Genomic DNA, 17,143 nt, shown 5'->3' with positions numbered 1-17,143 from the left:
TCCCGGCGCCGCTGGGAACCATTTGCCGCGCAGGATGCTCTGCCATTAACCCGCCCGCACCGCGCCCGCGGAGGCTCCGCAGTGCCCCCCCCCCCCCCCTCCACCCCAGCCCCCCCCCCCGCACCGCACCCCGCATCGCCCCGCGCCGCCTGTCGCCGCCAGGCTCGGCCGTCCCCGCCGCGGTGTGTGTGGGTGTGGGTGTGGGGGGGTGTGTGTGTGTGTGTGTCACCCCCCCACACGGGGGACGGTGGCGGGGGGGGGGTGTGCGCCCTGTGAGCGCGCGGGCGCGGTGTGTCCCCCCCCCCGCCATCGCACGGGCTGAGTCCGTGTTCCGGGCGGCGCGGGCTCCAGGCCGGGATTTGGGCGCTCCCTGCCCGCCTCCCTCCCCCGTGCCCCCCCGCCCCTCCTCCCCCCGGCTCCCTCCCTCCCTCCCTCCCTCCCCCTCCCTCCCGGCTCCTGAACTCCAGCCCCTCTCTCTCTATCAGCCGCTCACTCTGTCTCAATATGTCTCAAGATGGCGGCCAATGTGGGATCGATGTTTCAATATTGGAAGCGCTTTGATTTACAGCAGCTGCAGGTCAGGCTCCCCCGCTCGCCGCACCGGCCGGGCCGCGCCGCCGGACCCCCCCCCCCCCTTCCCCTCCTTCCCTTCTCCGCCTTCCCTCGGGCCCGGCCTCCCCCTCCTCCTCCCGCTGCCGGCCCGCGCCGCCTAAAGGGAACCCCCCGCTCCGCCCGGCCGCGGCGCTCCGCTCCCTCCGCCCCCCCCCCCCCGCCATTGATCACCGGCCCCATCGGAAATTGATCCTCTTTGTTCAATTCATCGATCAGCCCAAGATGGCGCCGGAGCCGGCGCTGCCGGGGCCGCCGCCGCTTCGCCCGCTCCGTCCCGGGCTGTTCGCTTCCCCGCTTCCCGTTTCCCCCCTCCGGCGGCCGGGGCCGTGCGGGGCGGCTAGGGCGGCGGGCGGCGGCGGGGCTGCCGGTGCCGCTCCTCTCCCCGCGCCTGCCCGTCTGCTTCCCACCCCCCCTCCCCCCCCGCTCCCCTCCGCTTCCCGCCGCCGCTTCCCCGCCGCCTTTTCTCCCCGGGAGCCGGGGAAAGTTTACCGAGTGCTGGGACTTTGTGTGGGGGCGCAGGGAGCCGGCCGGGCTCGGCGTGCAGGCGCGGAGCGGCGGGGGCTGGGGGCGCTGTGGTGCCGGCCAGGCGGGCGCTCCCCCGCCGCTGCCCGGCCGCCGCTGCCTCGCCTCACGGCGGGGTGCCGGCCCCCCGCCCCTACGCCGCTGGCGGGCAGGGGGCTCCGGCCCGCCGCGCCACCGCTGGCACCGCGCCGGGGGGGGGGGGGGGGGGAACGAAGGGGGGGAGCCGCCGGTGGGGGGGGGCGGGAGGGTGAGGGATGGAGCCGCGGCGGGGTCCCGCGGGGCGGGAAGGGGGCGAGCGCCCGGCCTTGCCCGGCCCGGGGAGGGGGTGTGCGCGGCGGGGCGTGCGGGAGGGCAGGGGCAGCGCCGCCGGCGGGGGGTCCGGTGAGGGGCCGGCGGGGGCGTCCGGCCCGGCGGGGCACGGCCGGCGGCGGAGGGGCATCTCCCGGCGGGAGGGCCGGCTTACATAATTCCCGGGCTCTCCGGCCTCCCCCGCTGCCCGGGATCTGACAGAGGAGCGGGATATCGGTGCTTTACTGTGCTGGCTCAGAGCAGCCGGCAAGTCCGCCTCCCTCCGAGGGAAAGTCCCCGCGAACCAGCTTCCCTTCGCCCCTTGGGTGCGTGCCCCGAGGAAGCTGCGGATCCACTATTTCGTATAATTGCCGGGGCATAGATAAGGCCGGGGCGGGTTGTCGGGCGGAGGGGGGGGGGGGAAGCTGGGGGGGGGGGGGGGGGGCAGGTTGTCAAAGGATGAATTGGTGCTGCTCCCGCCGCTGAACGGGATTGCAACACGCCTGTTTCTCCCAGTTGATTGGCGCAGGAAGGCGCTGCCCTGCCTCTCCGAGCCCTCCGCTGCCTCCCGTTTAAATAAATTGGCTCGAAAAGCCGCCGGCCGCCCACCCTGCCCCCTCCGCCCCCCCACCCCCCCCCCCGCCCCAGGCCGGAGCCCCGCCGGCGGCGGGCAGCGCGGTGCGTTCATGCCGGGCAGAGCCGCGGCCCCGCCGGAGGAGGTGAGGGGATGCTGCGGGAGGTGGGGAGGGGGCGCCGGGGGCACGGCGGGACCCGCCGCCCTCCCCTCCCCTGGCAGGGGGCGAGCCGGGGGGAGCGATGCTAAGGAAAACACCCCGGCGCCCCCCGAAAGGGGAAGTGCTGCGTAGGAGCTGTAGCAGGAGGCTGGTCCCTTCTGACTTTCAGGTGCATTAGGAGGTGGGGTAACGTAGCGTTTTGTCTCAGGCTTTTCTTTCTTTTTACCCCCCTTTCGTGTTTTATTGTTTCTTTTAAAGGCTTTGGATTAAGGTAGTCTTGGCTGAACTTTGCTAACTTGAAAGGGTTCTTAATAGTGACCCAGAATACCTACAGGAATACAGAAAATGAGATCCAGATGTAGAATTGTATAAAATAAAATGGATTAAATTAAGATGTAGTTAAACAAGGTCTGACATCTTTAATTGTGGACTTTTGCTTTTGCCTCTGTGTATGTGCGGTTGTACTTGCTTAGCATAGGAAAATAAACGCTCCTAACATCGCTGCCGTGGTGTTGCGTTTAACGCTGAAGAAGTCTAAATATTTCCTATAAAAATAAAGCCTTCAGAAACGCTTATTGATTAAAACATACTATGTTAAAGTATCTATCATGTAAATTAAATTCTAAAATGTAATGAACGCAGCCAAATGGCATTTTGATAGATTGTTCTATTCTGTTTTTAGTAAAAAATAGCTCACTTTTATCATAATTTAATTCCTGTGCATACTGTAAAACCTGCTGTGGAGCATCACTGTACAAACCTTAATCTCGTTTTTGCAGATGAAATGTGACAGTCTGACTTGAACAGCTTGTAGGTTCTCCTTTGAAGCATTCTGGTAATGCTAGCTTAAAGTTGTTTGAACAATATTCATTACCTGCTTTTGAGGACTTGTGATTATTTATACGTGTTGCGGATGGAGGCTGTTCACCTTTTGGCAGGTTCACTGGGCAATCCGTGTGCAGTGCAAAGTTTATTGACTTTGCAGGGAGTCTGTCTGTGGAGAGTCCTGGAGTTACCAGAGAGGTAGAGAGTACCTTCGTCCATATGCAGAATAGTTAACTTGTTTCAAATTAGCTTTTTTTTTTTTTTAATCCACCCATCTGCACGAAGAGGTAGTGTAATATTTACTCCCACTTGCAGATGAAGCAATATGCTGTAAAAACTATTGTTAGTGAGTATGAAGTTCAGTCTTACAGAACTGTCCATACCTCCCTCCCTCCTTCCCCCGTCATTCATTTGCACTAACGTGTTTTGAGTGTGGAATTACAGAAAATAGAAATGCTTTCGTCTGCACTTCCCTTGCACTATCCCAGAAAAAAAACCTGAAGGATTTACGCTTAACACAGTTCCGCCTGTGCCCCGTAAACTCTGGCTCTCACAGCTCTGGGTCTAGATGGCGTTGAACCTACCGTTTTCCTGCACGAGGTGGTTGTGAGGAGCCGAGGCCGTGCTGTCCCGTGTCGCTGGCAGCGGAGCGACATGCGCCCTGTCTGCTCACAACTTCCTCCTCTACCTTCTCTTAGAAGGCGACATTTAACTGTTGGTGAGCTTCGACCTGCCTTGTAATAGTAAGCGACAGCTTTCTCGGGGTTGTATCAATGTTAATTAAAACCAGAGACAGGAACACTTTAGGGTCTCGCTCTTTTAATTATTTATTTCCCTTCCCTAAATAACCTCTTGTTTATAGGAAGAGAGATTTCAAGAGTTGGAGGCACGATTAAATAATTCAGAACTTGGATTAAAGAACAAAAAGGTCTGTTCACAAATGGAATATGAGATGCAAAAATGGCAGTTTCCTACAGGTATCAAAAGCGGCTCTTCACTTGAGACTGTACCTGAAAGGCAGGCAGCTCAACGCTTAACCCTTTTCTTTAGTAAAGGTTGGTTTTGTTTCCGAAAGAAATGGTGGAGTTAGCATGGCATGGGTTTCTGCATCAGTTTGCCGTGTGGTTGCAGATGGACCCATGTTTGATACCTGATGGCAAGGGAATCGCAGTGCCTAGAGAAAACAGATCCTTGCAAACAGTGAATATTGTGGCAATAAATGCAAATTAAATCACCGGAGAAACGCTGTTGCCCTCGAGTTAAAACTGCATCTCCTGTTTGGGAGCAATTGTGTGATCTGAATCAGGTTGACGTACAGCAGCGTGAAGGTTACCCGCTCTTGCGGGTCCTGTTCGAGGCTGTAGTTTGTGGTGTCACCATCACCTTCACCATAAAAACAGCCCTTTGCTGGAGAACAGGAAAATGAGCGTCGTGTTCCTGTGGGTATGGCAGGCAGTCCTCTTTAAGATTTTGTTTAATAGTTCTGGATGCGTGTGTGTATTTGGCCCTGCTGTATCTTTTTGACCAGCGTGTTGCATGAGTAAGTCTAGCTTGAGCTAAGTTGAATCTGCAGGATGAATGGAAAAATTTGCTACTCTTTGAAAAGTAAACAAACTATGTGTGGAAGTATTTTGACACTAAGCACAAGTCTCTCAATGTCATCATAATGGGAAAAAAATACAGTTTCTTACTGCTTTTGAGCAGAATGGTGTAACTTGTTCCTATCAAGCTAGGGAAATGAAAATCTAAAGCTAAATCTTGCTCGGGTGTTTCTGTTCTTCGAATCTCATTCTGGTGTTGCATCATATACGCTTAAACTAAGGATGGAGTATTAGTTCTATGCATGCTGTGACTAATTGTTTAAGGTAAACCATTGATCTTATAACATTATAACATTTGTAAGAAAATCTGGGAAAACTAAGTAGTAATGAGTAGCTTTTAAATACTGAAGGGCTTCTATTATTTAATTAGAAACAGGTGGAGGTCTTGGCATCTTTTAGCTGGATCTGATTGTACCAGAGCACAAGCTGATTTGCTTTAAGTGAAGGAGTTAACGAACTTATCACAAGTGGGATTAGCAGTCACATCTGAGGGTTTTAATTTTGTTTATCTGTGCAGGTCACTGTAAAACTTGTGGTTTCTGTCCTAAAAGTAGGCAGTGCTTTACTATTTAAAATGGTAGTGAAATGTGTACGAAGAAGAGAGTCTCTGGCTCCTGTAAATATGTTTCTGCTCCTCCCCACCTGGTCGGAGATGTGTAGTGAAAGCAGTTTGGTAGTTCTTCAAGCAATACAGGGAACTGAGAGGGATGTAAAAGCCACCGCTTTTACAGTGAACTCTTGATAGTTGTCGTTGCTTCCCTGCAGCAGGAAGGCTGTCTGTGGCTTTTTGTGGTGGTCAGGGTGGTGTCCCTGGGCTTGTACATGCATGGCATGCTGGAGGAAAGGCCTTCGGTGTACTTCTGGCTCGAGAATTTGGCTTTCATAGGATTCCTTGAATCCTGTTCCTTGAGTCCCGTTCCTTGGAAAGAAATTTCTGAAAGCTTTTCTAGCACTCTTTCCTGTTCCTCAAATGAAATAGTGCCCATCTGAAACATGGCAGAATTAGCGCACGTTTCAGTCGCTCTGCTCTTATGCCAAGTTTGTGGTTAATTGGATAATGTATTGAGAAATGCAGTACTGAGGATTTGGAATATGGTAATGGTTGGGTTTTTTTGAAAAAAAAAATTGCATTACTTGGCTGTGTATAACAATACCAAATAAGTAATGGGTGAAACATTTGCGATAGAAGAAATTACATGCAGTCTGAAATTCCAATGAACAATTACTCTTTATTTGCAAGCTGATTTGTAATGCAAAAAGTGGATGTAGAAAAATACATAATCCAAAGTTTCAGTTTGATCACACTGAGGCTGAAAATAAAGGCAGTTTATTTATTGGCTAGAGAACAGATATAGAGAGATATATATATATGGATGCTTAGTATTTTTTAAGACACCAAGCAGACAGCGCTCATTGACTGGTGGTCCTTTTTATGTAAGCAGGTTAGTAAGATCCCATCTTGTATATTCAGGTTTCTCTTGCACGTGCTCCCTACATTTTATGCTTTGCCCTCTGTGCAAAGAATTCTTTATTCTCTGTGCGTGGTTGTTTTCCATATGCTTTATGGGCAAGATGTTGAAAATACAATGTTTTCTGGATTGAGAAGACGGTGACGATGTTCCAGCATTGTGTGAAAGGAGTAGGGAGGAAGATGCGAGGCTGAGAGGGAGAAAGCTGAAATGGGATAGTTAGCAGAAGACAAGGAGTCTAGGGCGAAGAGGTTTGTACAGGAGCGCTCGCACACGGGATGGTAGGTGTGGAGGTGAATTTACCAGGAAAGATAAGAGAAACTTGGACCCCATGATCAGAATAGTTAACGTCCTTAAATTAGTAAAGATAAGATAAATCTTACTCATTTTGTGACATACATGTTCTTGGCTTGCTTTTGTTGTCTCCGGTTTGACAAGGCACATAAGTTAGTATTTTCTGCTTTTATTGTTAGTTATAACGAAGAAAGTACGGTATATCACATTGCTTGGGTTGCGAAGAGCATGGAAATCCAGAGAGAGCGCTGTATGTTAACAGCAGTAAGTTTTTATAAAAGGCTAAAGACAAAGCGTTCAGATGTTGGCTGTAGGCTGTTGGGTGTAGCAGTGGTCTCCCCTGTTGTCGAGCACAACTTGCATTTCTGGGACAGCAGTAGGCAGGAAAGAATTTGTACTAGACCCGCTGCGGTTCCCTGATGGTGCTTGTGTTTTGACTCTAGCGGGATACAGCAGTTCTAACTATGCTGCTGCTTACTCGTTCGCTTCTGTGACTTAGCAGAGTTAAGTACTTATCGCAAATAAATGTATTTCTCAGGGTGAAAGTTCTGTAGCCAGGAGATGGCCCGACAGCTCTGTGCGGATGTGTTGCAGCAGATGTGGGTTTGGAGTTGGAGCCTTTCAGACTTGTGTTGTCTCATAGCTTTTTGCCTCGCTGGCAATTCACTTGCTTCCTTGCCTTGCAGTAATTTAATGCCTTTGCCGACAGTTGGGGCAATAAGGAAGTTTCAGTGGGGGCTGGAGTTGTGCTGTTGGCTCAGGGAGGGGAGGCACTTGTCTGTCTCCCGGTCGGGTTCATGGACCCACAGTCATCTGCCCTGGGAAAACAGAGGTAAAGATGCACAAAAATATTTAAGCTGCCGTATTTAGATGCTTTAAATTCCCCCATATCTTTGTGTTTCTGTCTGCAAGCATTTAAGGTATGTAAGGGTGTAGGCCATGGCTGTCTCTGAAGCTTTCTCAGAGTTGCTCATACATCAGAGCTGAGCAGATCCTGTTGTTCCTACCTTTGTTGTGTGGCAAGGTACCTTAATGAATAAATAAGCTTGGGCATAACAGCATCTGGAAGTGCCAGTGCAAGGTTGCTGTGAAGGATACGAAAATTGAGGCCAAATTATTAGTAAACAGCTGTACTAATTTTGCAGTGGAGGTAGAGCCCTCATTTCATTGACTCCAGTGATCTTGTGTTTGGCTAATGGTCAGGTGAGCCCTGGAACAGGAGTACGCGGGTGAGACGGAGCTGTGGTCTAATTCCTCTGAACATTTTGTAGTATCCCTTGAGCTATGGAGAGTGGATGGTCCTGTGCTGCTGTCGTACCGTGTGGCCGTGGGATTGCTCTTATGGGTTTGTGGGGCTACGTGTATGTCCAGGGAGCCTGAATCACTCCTGATGCTTCCATGGTAGAGGTCTTCCCTTGCTGAGGAATGTCGGCTTCAGTCTGTGGCTCACGTGTGACAAGCTGGGGACAGTAATGCAGCAGGGAAGTAAAAATAAAAACAAGTAGAGTGGGGGAAATGACACTGTTTAAAGGACTGGATGGGGCAGAGGGAAGTGGTGGAGAAAGGAAGGAGTTAAGGAGTGAGCTGTAGCCTAGGACTTGGAAATGAAACTCTTACTGCAGCGCAGTTGGGAGGAGAGCTTATTTTAGAATTTATATAAATATTCGGCAGTGCAGCTGGGGAGCATGGAGGGTCTCCCAGCAAACGCCTGGCTGTAGTGTTGCAATCACATCCAGCTCACCTGCGCTCCCTGATCGTGTAAAAGGATAGCCTGGGGTTTACCACCAAGCTGTTCTTGTGGAAACATCCTGGGAAGATTCATACAGGAGATACCAGGGTGATGGTATGACTTCAGAGTACGCTGGCAGATTTTTAAATGTTGCCCTGTGACAAATAGGGCTTATGTTCTTGTTAGACTTAAATAGCTTTTTAACCAATTGGATGGTCTTTTAAGGTATGAATAGTAGAAGCATTCTCGTTGTCCTTACATAAAAAAAAAAAAAGAAGAAAGGAAAAAAAAAAAAGAAAGAAAAAACCTAGAACACCGCCCTCTCCCCCAGTTTAGTAGCTTCTGACCTCTTTTTTGTTTTAGTGAAGACTCAGACTAGATATATCTTAGATGCAAAATAGTTGTATGTTTTGCATGGAAATTCCCCAGCTTATTCCTGTAGAAACTGAACTGCAAAGCTAAAAGCAGAGAAGTTTGATGGGTGGAGTCTTACTCCTCCTGCTCTCCCTGGTACCTCTGCTGGGTATTTGAGGTGGCATGGCGTTGCTGCTCCATTACTTGAAGGAAAACAAAAGATTTCTCTAACCAGAATGGTAAGCTTTGCCTGGTAGGCATCAGCCCATCAAAAATCTATCACTGCGAATACTTTGGGCAGTAACGCTTAGGGGGAGTGGTACTAATGTACCAAGCCCTGAATTGCTTTGGATTCAGTTTGAGTGATGGTTACTGGGTGGTAGGGACTTCGAAGTAAGTTGGGCGCTTCGGCCGTGCTGCCAGCAGTGGATGTGTGCTTGTACTTGTGCTTGCCTCTGCGCTGGGTCTGCTGGGGCCTCTGCTGCTTTACTCCATCTGGGAAACACTGATAATGCTCTGACCCTCTTTGGGAGCACTTGGAGATACAGGATTGTGAGTTAGCACTTAACTAGTCCACTTAATTCTCTTTTTGTGGATAAATAAGACTTGTTACATTTTCTGCACCTTTGTTAGCTTTCTTTTTGAAGGAATTAAAGAGAGGATATACTACTGTTGATTTGTAGGTACTTTCAGGCTCGTTGCTGGAAGCAATGTCTATAGAAATGAATGGGGAAAAAAGAACTGAGTAGTTGGGTGTCCTAAAAAAACATTGTTGGCGATTGGTACCAAATCACTGGGAGAAAATGTTTCCTGCAAGTAAAGTTATCATCTGGAGTTATTCATACATACACACTTACTTTAAAACATACCTCTGTGTTCTTTGGTATACTGTTTGAAGGCAAGATATGCAATTTACCAAGTTTCCCTTCAGATTTCTCTGTACATTAAAGGCCACTTAAAATTTACACTGTAGGCACCCGGTGATATGAATGTTGAGTTTAATATTCAGTGGTTTGTGGTTGCATCATTTAAAACTGCAGTCCTCAGCTAGGAGCAGGTCCCTGTCTCGGGAAGGGCGGCTGGCCTCGGGTGGAGGAGGGTGGTCCGTCGCTGGCGGGGCTTTTCTCCAAGCCATGCTCTGGTGGCTGTAAGGACTGCAGATGGCAGCCTGTGAGCCCCCCGAATGGTGACAGGGAGGGGGTTTCATGTAAGATGTTAGACTTGCATCTGAAGGCTGGAATTCTTTATTCACAAAACACATGTGATGGGGTAGCGTGAAACTTTTTCCTACAGCAACTTCTATCTTTTATCCAAATTGTTCAGGTTTTGTAGTCTAAGTATTGATAGCCGTCTGCTAAGACTGTCAGTAAGGTTAGGGGGTTATGATTTAGATGTCTGCTTGTGCCATCAGAAATATTGATCGCCTACTCATTTTGTGTGCATTCGCCTCCCGAATCGCTGTGAGGCTGGAGAGGGGCCGCGCTCCGAGGCCGAGCTCCTGCCGCTGCCAGGGGTCTCCTGCTCCGCTCGGTGAACTTTGCAAAGGTGAATAAGCTTTATCCCTATTTAGCACAACACAAAGGCCCTGACCCAGTAAGCATTATTGCATGTGCTTAATTTTTAACACATGCGTAGTCATAGTCGGGTGGGAAGGAGCTGCCTCTTCTAACCTAGGCCACGGTTAAGTTGTGAGTAGACACGAATCTCTCCCTACCAGTCTGCTGCTGTGTCTACGGGCTTCTCTGTCTCTTCCTTATCTCAGCTTCATTCTTCTTCTTGTTTCGCTGATGTGAAATACAAATGTTGTCAGAATAGCTCAATAAAATTTATACTTGTGTTTTGCCTGTAATTATTTTTCATCTTATTTTTATTGGGTGTTTACACATTTTATTGCATGCGCACGTCAAAGTAAATTTGTATTGTGTTATCACTTAAAGACGTTTGCTTCGTTTTCAGGCATAAATAACATGTACCCGTTGTCTATGATCTGAAATACGATAATGTTAATTTTTGTCAGCAAACTACGTATCTATTTTTCTGTTGCAACTCTTGTGTTTGTGTGTTAATATTGATAGTACTCAACTTTGGTTTGCTATGTCTGGTACGAGCACAGTTGCTTTGCTGATATTAATTGTGGAGATGGGATAATATTAAACATTTAAAAACAAGGAGCCAGTAGTCTTGCAATTGATTTTCTGTGGAGAGACCTCTGTACAGAGTTGATTACACAACAGTAACCTTAGTTTCTTTTATGTGAGTGCAAGAAGTGTTTGATATATTTAAAAAATAAAAAAGAAGTAGTTGTCAATAGAGTGGTTACTGCTCCCTTCCCTTCTTCCAGCTCTGCCCTGTCTCTTTCAGGAGCTCTAGTTTTCTTTTGCTTATAGGTTGCTGCACGTTTTCTTTGGCGTGGAGTCTTGCTATCGAAATTCTTCGGATGTTGGAAAACGGCAGCTTGCTAATATCGCGTCTTCAGCTCATCTCCACCGCTCTTCACAACACCCTGCCTGTCTTCTCAAGCAAACTTACTTTATCCTCACAGTCGCTGCCTGAACTCGGAGTACCTTTCGTTCACTCCTTTCAGAAATGAGTCAACACTTGCTGCTTTGTGGGGGCAAACCCGGGGGGCTGCCGAGCTCTTGCTTCGCAGGATGCAGGACGCATCAGGTGCGCGGTGAAGCAGACGGTGAGGAGGGAAGAATCCGCCTGTGAGAATTTATCTTGCCCACTTCCCTAAGGAAGAAAGCTTTTCCAGTGCGAGTCTTGTCTGTGTTACTGGTGGTCCTTAACCCCTGCAGGACTGGGGGTTATTTCCCTGGTTCAGATTGGAATTTGAATCAAATTAAATCGTTTTACAAAGCCACGCTCTCAGTTTTATGTATAAAATATTGTTTGCTATTTCCGTGCTCACGAGGAGGAGCTGGTTTCAGGCTTTTTAGGTGTGTGCAGGCAGAGCTTTGGTCAGTCCCATGGCTGGAAAGTTGTATTGTAAAGCTGCTTTCTTTTGTGCAGCTTCTGATATTTGGTTCGGTCCGAGTCCTTTGCTGTGCTCCACGCCATCGACTCGTGAAACTAGAACTGTATGGGTTGTTTTTTTTCCTTGGGGTGATATGTTAAATACAGCACGAACGATTAAAAGAGCACACACACTGTGCTGTGATCAGCTTGCTTTAGATAATAAATTAGAACCCGTTAGCGTCTGAGATGTCCTGGCATATCCTGAGAATAGTTAGTACTTTAATGTGCCAAGCTAAGTAAAACTTGATTAATGTCACTATCTGGGATTTTCTGTCCTGTAAATAGGACTTGAAGTCTAAAATTGGAACTGTGAAAACCTACTTTAAGCAGGATTAGGAGAAGAATGTAGTAGTTCAGATTGTTTTCAGGATCTTGGGAAGTGGTCGCTCTGCCCCAGTGCTGTCGCGCGTGCCACCTTTTTGACGATACCTTGACTTGCAAGGGCTAAAAAGTTACTCCGGGGACCGCAGCACTCGGTCATTCAGTGCCGTCTCTCCCAGTGCTGTAGAAGGTGCTTGCTGTGCTCGGCAGCTGCCTGCTGTGCCAAAGGTTGTTGTGTCTCCAGTCCCGCGACTTCTCGTACCCTCTAGGACCCTTGCTGGTGAAAGGTGGTGGTAGGCAGCCTGCCGTAGTAAAGGCTTTCTTCTGGAGCACGTAAGCAAACGTAGAAGCTCCTGATATCAGGAAATGTTGGATATATTTGTTATTTTTCATTTTCAAAGTGAACTTTGGTTTTGAACAGGTAGATGAAATGGAAGCTGGTAAGCCAGCAGGCATGCCCGGTTTGAGAAAACCCACCTACTCCTATTGTTCCGGGGCATTTGTTGCTCTTTTATCTTGTTTGCTTCTAGATGTCATGGCAAAATGCAGTCATATATCATAGTGTTTTTACGCCCTATTTATTTGCTATAATCATTTTACCAACAAATTGTAAAGTTAATTTTAATGGTAAGAAATCTTCATTCTATAACAAGTTTGGTTTTTTGTTGGTTTTTTTTTTTTTTAAAGTTGACGGTTGGCAGCAGCCTCTTTGTACGGTTTCTTGATTGTCAGCTTTTCATTATAAATTTACTTTCTAAATGCTGACTTAAGGCCTGATGCTTTGTTTGTTTAACTGTCAGTTACACTAGTTTGGAGACCTAATAAAAGCCTCTCAGATCTTCCTATTGAATTAGGCCATCCTTTACCACCCCAGTGACTGAAGTAAAACAAGCGTAATAGTATCTTTCAGTATCTATCCCATTTTTGCTGGAACCCTGCTTAGGGTGTCTTCTGATACTTTATCCTCACTGTGACAGCAGTTAGTTCTCTGGTAAAAGGTCACTGTAGTGTTTTAATTGGATTTTTCAGCTGCAAGGAATATAAAAATACAAGTTTATTAATAGACTGGCTTTGATCTTGAAGGATTCCAAAACATTTGCTGCATTGCATGTGCAGGAATGGCTTCGTTTTACTGCCTGTTCGGGGATAATCGATTTTGTGGTGGAGCGTGGAGGCTGGATGTTCTACCTGGTGGATCAGGGGGCGGAGTGAGGAGCACGTCCGCGTGAGGTGGGGGGGGAGTCTGGGAAGGCAGAACGTTGTTCCCAAACTGGAATTTCCCCAGGATGCAGAACCGAACTGTGCTGCTACTGTTGAAGGTGCCAAAAGATCTTTCACAAGTTGTTTTGGTTTTGTTTTTTTCATCTGAAATCTTTGAAAAAGGTCACGGGCAATAGACAATTAGAGAAACACTTAACTGACCTTGTTAGTGTATTTTTGTGGAATTATTGTGCCTTACAGTTACTGCTGCTTTACACAGATGGTTATTGCTGGTTTCCATCTGTTCGTTAAGGAAAAACCAGAAAATTGCAGCTTTTACTGGGTTTTTAACCAGAACTTTTAGGTTTTATTTCTTCTCTGACCACGTCAGGTTAATCTGTTGGGTACGGTGCTCTGTGGTTTCAAGGAAAAGAGATCAAAGTGGGAGCGTGTTGGCACAATATGGGGTCACGATAGCAGCTTCCTGTGTTTTGGGCACCCTTTTCTTTGAAGAGCCCTCAGGTACGTGGTACGGTATCAGGCTGGCGGATGGCCAGGCCCAGGGAAAGACTCTGACCAAGACTGACGTTATGGGAACCATTTAAGCGAAGTGCTTCATGGCCAAGAGAGATCCTTCAGCTCACGTTGCTGGTTATTTCCAGTTTAACCTTAGTGCTCTCAGTATGAATGACTTCACGGTGCCCCAGTGGAGTTTTTCCCTGGTTTTGCTAAAATGTGCTCCCTTACACTATCGTGACGGTTAAAAACTTCAAAATCTCTCAAGGTGTGCAGGTGTGGGAGCTTCCTGCTGGCGCTGATGTAGCTGAGCTGACATCAGTTTTAGCGCTCGTGGCGATCTCCTCTTTCTCAATTTCTGAAGAACGGTGGGAGAAGGAGCCCCAGAGATGCACGAGAACGATCTGGATTTTCACCCGATGAAGAGCAAAGCAAAATGAAAAACTTCTCCAAAGTCCCGCCATCCTACTTGCGGCACTCACGGAGTTTTTCTTCACCTGACTGCTCCCTTTGAAGCCCGTGGATGATTTGTTCTTGCAGGGCTGCTTTCAGTCGGCAGAAATTTCAGGTGGGGGGGGGAAAATGATCCTGTCTGGTGGGAGAGCTGCTCGCAGGGGTCCTGCGCAGGGTACGGAAGGCTCATTTCATTCCTCCGACTCCTTTGCCAGTTGCTCAACCAGATGTCCTCAGTAGTTTGTGCTATAAGATGTTAAGTAATTAGATCATTCAGATTCTAGTTAAACATAATTAGAGCCCTGTGTAAACTGAGTGAAGCCGACAGGTTTTATAGGTTGGTCATAGCAAAAATATCAGATGATATAGCTCAGCATTAATACAAAAAGATTTAAGCCTCCCTGCCCTCAAATAAAGAGGTGTTTAGTCTCCAAATTTAATCCTTAATTAGAACTACAATTTATGGAACTTAGTGAAAATGTTTCCAGAATCTTGGAAGCTTCACTCAAAAGTGATCCCATATAGTGTTTGCTGGTTAAAGTTTCTCCCGCGCTCCTGAATTGGAACCTAGCAGTTGCTACATAAAGTTAAACAAAAAGTTAACGGAATTTTGCAATTTTTTTTCCTTGTGATCCAAATTAGCGGGTAGGTCAGTTGCAGTGGTGCTCCTTGACTTGAGGAGGGTTTGAACAAGTAGCACCATCCCCGCTTTGCGCTCCGGTTTCCATCCCCGGCTTGTACCTGACGTGCCTTTTCGGATCACGGAGCTGTAGCGCAGCCTGTGTAAGGTGCCTTGCTTCCCACCAGCTGCCCCACTGCCAGCCGAGTTCACAACCGTCACGTTTCTCTGGCTGTCGTTAAAGAGCAGAACCGGAGAGAATCTCCGTGTAACGTGACCGCGTGCGTGGGTATTGCAAAGTTGCAAAAGTAAGTGCGAGATTGCGAGCACAGGGCTGAAACGTTAGCTACAGGTTCCAGCGTTTGATTATTGTTATTTTATTACCGCACTCTGAAGCTAATCCCGATTATTTCTCTCCCTCGTTTTACAGATATGACACGTTATTTTGTTGTTTGTTTGCTGGCAGGCAAAACATATTTTCTGAAGGAAAGTGTTAACAGATACGCTGATAAAATGTCTGTCTTCTCAAAACTGTCTGAAGACAAATGGAGTATTTGTCTGCGTGTGGTGTTCACACTGTTGTTGTGCTAGCTACCGAACAAATTAACAAGATGATTCTTGTCTTTTGTAGGATGTAAACTTTCTTTTTAAATGTTGCAGGAGTCCTAAGTTGTGAACCAGACCCGGGGTGATCCTTCTTCTGCTGAATGGTCTGAAAGCCGATTGCTGCGTTGCTCTGCAGAAGCTAATATAGAAAAAATAGGTACAGAACATTCACAGGAAAGTGAAAATATGTCGGATAAGGGGATTTTGCAGTTAGGCTTAAAAAAAGTCAGAAGGAAGAAAACCGCGGTTATTTCTTGGTAATCCTAAACGATTAAGTTGTCTTGCTTGGTACGGAAAGCGGCTCCTTCGCGTGCCCTGCAGAGTTGTTCCATGCAATAACTTCCCACGTCCCCTCCAGCCTCTCCCCACCACGCTTCGTTATGTCACTTGCGTGATGCTTCCAGCCTTGCTGTCCTGGCTGGAATCTCGAGACTGTTTCCAAGCTTGTATTTCTCACTTGGCAGCACACGATGCGGCTGGTGGGCAATCTGCCGTATCCCTTTTTTGTCAAACATCAGAGTTGGTGTCTGACACTGAATCCGGGAATGAGAATGGGGAGAGCGAAATGTACAGTGGAGCCGAAGATATCTGCTGGGTGTCTTGGTGCATTTTTCTGCGGTTATTGCTTATGATAGATACTCGGTTCTTGTGGTGATAGAGTGACAGAGATCTTGCTTTTTCCCTTCGTATTTTAAGTGATTAGCGTGACCTGGTAAGTGGAATTTTCGGCCTCTTTTTTTGTACCAAGTGCTATCTGCTTACAGGTGGAAAACTCAGTTTGAGGAAAATCCCCTGCAGTTCTCTGGAAACAAAACAGTTTTATAAAGCTGTGTGTGTGTGTGTATGTTTGTGTAAACACGCAAGCTCGCACAAGCACAATCTCCTTTCTGGATCAGCTCCCACCATGCAAAATACAAACCTGAAAGCGCTATAATTGATTATGTGCAATAGGAGACAAACAACCAAGATTTCGGGAGAGGGCAGGGTGTGGTCCAGATCTGGCAAAACATTTAAGAACTGAACATTATTTTTTCAAAGGTAGGGAAACTTGAAAACATTGGTCCAAGAGTTAAGACTGGTTGGGAGAAGGAAAAGAGTACAGTAAACTGAGACGTCGTCTTTGTAGGGGGAGGTGTTGGGGGAGGAATTGGGAAGAAAGAACACACAAGTTTAGGTTAGTACATGTTCATGTTCTTCTGGTTTTTTAACTTCATTTGTTTCCCTGGCAGATGTCCCATGGCTTTGAGGCCTTTTGTCTGTGTGAGAGAGAACATGAAGGAGGGCTTGGCAGGACACTTTTGGGTTGTGTGGAATCGCTGGTAGTCATATTTATAGTTAGTGTTGTCTCTTGGCTTATGCAATTTTGATAACTGGCAATCGTTCCGTAAAGTTACATGTTACATTGGCAAGTCGGCTCTCCCTGAATTTCCTCCACCAGTTCTGGGCTGTATTTAGATTTCATGTACAGCTTTTAGTAAAGTCTGAATAGGACTTGTCACCTCCGCAGTACTTCACTCTCATAGAGTACTTTTCACAGACCCCCACCCCACATTAGACTCCTCTTTTCTTAAAACGTTTTCATACAATCTAAGATATTACGTGTAACCCTGCTTAATGACGTTGAAAAGAAACAGTATTTTAAAACAGATCTAGCAATCCTTAAGTGATGGTATTTTTCTGAGCTTTGTAGGATGTATATATATGCTGCATCCTCCTTTGAAGGCTCTTCATTAATTTTTTTTTTTTTTCTTTTTTAATGATCGTTGTACTTCACTGCTTAATACTGTATTTTGGCTTGCTGAAGGTCATGGTGGAGTTGGTCTCGTAGCTGCTGCCGTCTGCAGGGGAAGAGGAACAATGTTCAGCTGCTGTGAGGGTTTGAACCTTCTGGTCACCTTTTACTTTTTCCGTGTCTGTGACTCTAAATGGATTTGTGTAACTCAGTAGCTTTATGCCTTTAGAACACCTGCTACAATCGCTTA

At 47.4% G+C, this 17,143-nt stretch overlaps 1 protein-coding gene across 5 annotated transcripts in view; it reads left to right on the top strand.

The window, feature by feature from the left end:
• Positions 1-440: 440 nt before the first annotated feature.
• The window catches only part of CUX1 (cut like homeobox 1), a 280,930-nt gene continuing 264,227 nt past the window's right edge, over positions 441-17,143 (top strand). For all 5 annotated transcript variants that reach the window (XM_063341501.1, XM_063341500.1, XM_063341499.1 and 2 more), the window contains exon 1: positions 441-577. In XM_063341501.1, the coding sequence (XP_063197571.1) occupies positions 515-577 (63 nt within the window). In that variant the 5' untranslated portion in view covers positions 441-514. The remainder of the gene's footprint in view (positions 578-17,143) is intronic.

Source organism: Chroicocephalus ridibundus, chromosome 7 (genome assembly GCF_963924245.1).
Source record: "Chroicocephalus ridibundus chromosome 7, bChrRid1.1, whole genome shotgun sequence".
NCBI classification, from domain to species: domain Eukaryota; kingdom Metazoa; phylum Chordata; class Aves; order Charadriiformes; family Laridae; genus Chroicocephalus; species Chroicocephalus ridibundus.
Note: the sequence above shows the minus strand (reverse complement) of the source record. Positions and strands in the feature narration are given on the sequence as shown.